Below are 5,504 nucleotides of genomic sequence, written 5' to 3'. Positions count from 1 at the left end.
TCGGGGTTGTTCGACGGCAAGTGAAAGAAGCATTGGGTGAAGTACTTACTTCGGCAAGCACTGTAGGGAAAAGTATCTGTGGAATATCATCTTGAGCTCAAATTGGAAAGGCTGCTATTGTTAATGTGCAGAGTCTGAATATTTTAGCGATGCTAATATTAAAATCTTAAAATATTGTATAATACATTGAAAGAATGAAATTTGATATTATTACTTTAAGCTTTATTAAATTTTATTATTTTTTATAATATAAAAATTTGATAACTTCATTATTCTTTAATATTGGTATTATTAGTGTTTTACAATTACCAACATTTAATGAAACCATTTTCTCTTATTTAATTTTTAAATGTTATTCTAATTATTTGCAGATTTAGAATATTGGCGCCAAAATTCGAACTGTATTGCTTTGGCAAGCAGTGCAAAGCAGTTGAGTAACTTAAGTGCATGTATCCCTAAAATATTTACATGTAAAATATAAATGTATAATACACATTCAAGACTCCAACCCACGAAAGCAGTTTATTTGCTTAAAGCGGTTGAAATTTCCCAATGGGTTCGAATCTTAGCTAACAGGGACTTGTGCATTTAATGCGACACCTATAGGCGATCAACAATTCATAGCATACTATTCAGATTCGATTTAAATGTGATTCTACCTCCTCCCAAAACTATGCAATTTTTAAGGGCTTAAGTGGTTACATTTCTTATTTTTTTTTATTAAAAAATGGAAATTTGATTTCATTTTTATTTATTTCTTTTTTGAAATTCAATAATTTAAAACTATTAATTTTAAATTTTTAAAGAATATTGTGTATGTTACATAATTTACATAAAATTCCGCAGATTTGAAAGCTAAATGTAAAAGACAAAAAAATTGTTTTAAATGAGTATTTAAGTTTCTTAAAAATTAAGGACGGAATATTTTATAATAAGATTTACTTACTAAATGCCGTATATTACAAAGAATTAGCCTTATAGATTCATCCTTGAAAAGTTAAACCTTTTCCTTTCCAAAACTGTGAAAATCATATTGGATAGGCGAGAGCCGGGCAGCCTTTTGATTTGACCATCATCAATATTGATTGCCTGCTGCTCCAGTTGGCTCTGTGATGTGTGTGTGTGTGGTGGTATTTTACAATTTAGCCGCTCAAAATTTGTTATGCCACAAATCCCCAGGAGCGCCTGTCAAAATGTGAATTCAGGTGCCGAGGTGACACCTCACCTGCCCAGAAAGCCCAGCTAACACGACTACTACCACCTACACCACCATCATCACCACATGCAATCAGCCCGATCATAAATACTTCATTACCTTTTTCGTAGGGCGGTGTGTGTATGGGCGTGGGATGCACATTAGCTGCAGCTTTTGGCCTTGTCCGCTGCACATTTGAAATGCTTTTTCCACCTGCCAGCTAAAATAATCACAACTCAGATTGGTTTGCCAAATTGCTATTTATTAAAAATCAATGCTGCTGCTGGCCAACGAGCAAAGTAAACGCAGGGGACGCCGATAATGCCAGCAACAGCAAATCAGCAATTTCAGCAGCCCTAACAGCATGTCCGACACCCTTCTATGTCATGTCCGTAGGTCACCACCTCCTACCACCATTACACTGAAAAAAATAAATAACAATTAAAATTAATAACTTATTGAAAATTAACAAGATAGAAAACCTTTTTGAATTGCAAATATTTCTTATTTTTCAAAAGTAAACCATAAACTTCATTTTAATTTAAAAAATAATTTTAAAAAACTACATTTCGATTGCATTTTTATCGGTGCACATGCTGGTCCTGTCCCGTAAACGTTGCAGGGTGCGCCGCAACACTGGACAACACGAGCGTTGGCTGGTGTGAGACAGTTGCTGCTAATTGAAATCCCATTTGAGGCGGGTATTTTCGATGTCCAGGAGCCACAGAGGCCAGTGTAAGCAGATGCCGGCGGTTGTCCTTACAGCGCCAGACATATGCCACACCCCCAAAATGTTGTCGGTGAATGCGTGGGGGCGATAAAGGTGGTGGTGTTTCAGCAGGACCTGCTCCAAGCAGCTGCCACTGCTGTCGCTGCTGGTTTTCGGGCGAAATTTCCGGCCAGTCCGAAGTAATTGCTCGGCAAGCTGTTGCCGCTGACAAGGGAGAAGCAGATGTGGGAGTGGCAGGATGGTGGATCCTGGATGAGTGTGTGTGGCAGTCTGGTTACCCGGGGACACTGGTGTAGTGGTCAGCTTAGCCGGCAAGCGGCTTACGATAGGCATTTCGTTGTGGCGGCCATGCGGCGTATGAGGAATGTCAAGTGAATACGAACGGAAGCGAAATTCGGCAGTCGCATTTGCCAGTTCTTAAAGTTAGGACAGTAAGCAGTGGGCGGGGGTGTACTATGGAACACCAGAGCAAATCGAATTCGGATGCACCACCTCCTGCTACTGATTTCTCTTTTCTATTTTTTTTTTGTTCTTTTCCCGCTGTCGTTGCTTCTGCACTGCAGTTACGTGACTTTTTGGGGGCAAATTTTTTATCGAACGACTTTCCCTTTGGCGGGGAGGAATCACAACCTCCGGCTGTATCCGTAGCCGTGGCCGTGTATCCGTAAACATATCCGGATCCGGGGCTTTGCATCGCAGCCGAACGGCCGCGCTTTGCATATTAACTAAGTGAAACATTTTCGTTGACAACTTTTCAAACATTCGTGCGCCCTGTGCAAATATTTACCGCCACGCCATTGGATAGCCGGGATATGGATAGGAATAGGGATGCTATCCGGATCCGTAGCCTCAAGACGTTTAAAATTGAAATTTAAATTCGATACATAAACTAAGGAAATAGGAAAAAAGAAACCAAAAAAAAAAAAAAGGGACTCCGACACATCCTTTTGACCGTGCAGCTTAACATATCAGCTTCGTTTCTTTTTTTGGGGCTGCTTTTGGCAATTTGAAATACAAATTTTACACCATCCCCTTGGAATCAAATGAGCCAAGGCCAATAAGTCTGTCTCCCCCTCGGTGGATCCGAGTTATTTTTTGTTCCTTTCTTTTCCATTTTTTTCTGGTTTTAGCCCTCTAGCCCTTTTAACAGTCTGTCTGGGCTTCACAGGATTTGTGGCCAATAGTCCTATCCCCAGCCTTAATTTCGAGTTACTTTTGCCCACCTCTCAGACGGCACAACTCACTCACACACACACACACACACACTGACTGATATTTATTAAATATTGAATGTTTTCCTTTGCTAGATGGTTACGCCTCTGGCTGGCAAAAAGGAAAAGTTTCCCCTTTTCCTCAGGCGGGCGACTTTCATCCTTTTGTGCCTTCCATAATATGAGGAAAGGCCGAGGGAAAATTCTAAACTTGCTGGGGAGTTTTTTCGGGCATTCGCCCAAAGCTAATACACGATTATGCAAAGTCCGGCAGAGATAGATACATCAATATGCTATTCCTATTGACAGCACACAATGATAAAGATAAAGATAAAGATACTCAAACTAATATTTGCTGATGATACTCGTACACTTTTTTGGGATTTTCACTTTGAAGCAGGAAAATATTAAAACCAATAACATGTTTCTCTGTTTACCTTTTTGATTGTGGAATCTTTCGGGTTTAGACCTTTTAATTAACTAGATAAACATCACTTTTTTCACGTTTTAGCAACAACTTTTTTGTGATAATAAATACTATAAATTTGCTATCTAGGTTTTTGATAAGCGAATCATATTTACTTTTGAATTATATACTTTCTAGCTGTGTCATTTTTTGCCAACATAATAAAAAGATATTTGTTTACACTTTCAGTTAATATTCCATAGTTTTTATTTAGTCATAACAGATTCTAATGATCACTTAACGTCCCCAGACCTCGACGGTGGAGTTAATTCCGCGGCTGACCTGTCCTCGGAGGTTAACAGTGGCAAAGCGATAACCCGGACCGCCGGAGTACAGGCTAGGGCTGGCGCCGGAGTTGTTCTTGAAGTTGTCGTAGACGATCACGGCCGAGATGTTATAGAATCCAGCTGGATAGTTGACATTCAAATTCCAGTAGTTGTTCTTGACTGGATTACGGGCCTCTGTGGTGCGGGACAGCAGGTAATCATTGTTGTTCCTTCGGCCCCAGGTGGCACTGTAGGCACTGCAGCCGAGAATCACGGCCAGAACAATAGAGAGGACGAGCAGAATACGCATGTTGGCACTTGGTTTTTGTTTAACGTTCTTGGATCGTTTGATATCAGCTGTTAAAAACGCGAGGCCTTTTATACCGCCACAGACGCCTCCACAGCCAATGAGTAAGACAATGTTTACAAAAGCGCTTCGCTTTTAATTAACTTCTGTTACAGGGCGAGCTTATCTGGGCCGATGAAGTGGGCATGAGGGCGAGAGTCTGGCGCAAAAAAAGGCCAAATAGTGCGAAATGAAATCAGGGTATAAGAAACCCCCTGGCAATCAAGGGGCGGCGATAAGATTACCTGACTCACGCCAGCCGTTGTGCAAAAACAAGGCGGCTCTCCGAAAATTTCTTGCCAAACTTCCTGGAAAAGATTCGGTTTGGTTATCACCAGAAGTTAAGCCCTCTAAATTGGTCTTAAAAATCGGACAAAAATCTCAGTGCTAGATTTAGGTAGAATAGATATTGGTTCCTAACTGGAATCGAGGGCTACTTATCAAAATTTTCCATTGAAAATAAAGTTAAGATACCTTGACAATTGTTAGCCAGCAATCTATAGCCCTTGAATTTTGTCAAGTGTCTTAAATAAGCTATTTAAATGTATTTTTATAGCTTCCTGAAATATAAAATAAATATATTAAGTTTTCTACTTCAATGGAAATGTCTTTCTTAATAAATAATCCTTAATCTAGAATAGACTTGTCTCTGCTGGCTGGAAATGACTGAAACGTTTCAAAACTGTCAAAAGTTTTCTTCATTAGTTTGCCAAATAGGCCAGAATGCCAGGCCAAACGTAATTAAATTATAGCTGAGTAATTGAAATGTGAGTTATATAAACTTCAATAGAATGAGTTAAAGTCATTCCAATTCCACAAAAAGCTTTCACTGAGAGTTTGTGCCATAACTAAGCCCTTTGTTAAATGAGGCTATGATAATAATAGGCATTCTGTTGGGCAAGTATCCCATTACACATAAACTAGTAGTTAAACATTGTTTAAAACATTCCTAATGTAATCCAATTCAAGCTGCAAACTATCATTAACTTTGTTTGCACTAAAACTGGCATCAAGTTTAATTAAGTCCAGAGATTACAGCATTCATGCTTGTGGCATTGCGTTGGTGGCTATGATTAATCTCCACTGGTATGCATTCATGGAATTACACTTTCCGTTGGGAAAAGCCATTTGGGTGGTGGTATCCTTATCCTTATCGCCTGACACAGAGAGAAAGCGAGATAGATTGAGCTGCTGGTTTTGGTGTGGTCCTGGGTGCATATTTATTGCGAATTACCATGGCCTGAAGTCACTTACTTTTGTATAAAATCTCATTACTTGCAGCAGCCGTGG

The 5,504-nt window shown here is 39.6% G+C and overlaps 1 protein-coding gene across 1 annotated transcript; it reads right to left on the bottom strand.

The window, feature by feature from the left end:
• Positions 1-3,785: 3,785 nt before the first annotated feature.
• LOC108112312 lies at positions 3,786-4,227 on the bottom strand. Its single transcript, XM_017222138.2, has one exon. It carries the CDS (start codon positions 4,176-4,178, stop codon positions 3,840-3,842), a length of 339 nt encoding a protein of 112 aa, XP_017077627.1. The 5' UTR covers positions 4,179-4,227; the 3' UTR covers positions 3,786-3,839.
• Between the last annotated feature and the right edge of the window lie 1,277 nt (positions 4,228-5,504).

This window comes from Drosophila eugracilis, unplaced genomic scaffold (assembly GCF_018153835.1).
Source record: "Drosophila eugracilis isolate 14026-0451.02 unplaced genomic scaffold, ASM1815383v1 contig_90, whole genome shotgun sequence".
Taxonomy (NCBI): domain Eukaryota; kingdom Metazoa; phylum Arthropoda; class Insecta; order Diptera; family Drosophilidae; genus Drosophila; species Drosophila eugracilis.
Note: the sequence above shows the minus strand (reverse complement) of the source record. Positions and strands in the feature narration are given on the sequence as shown.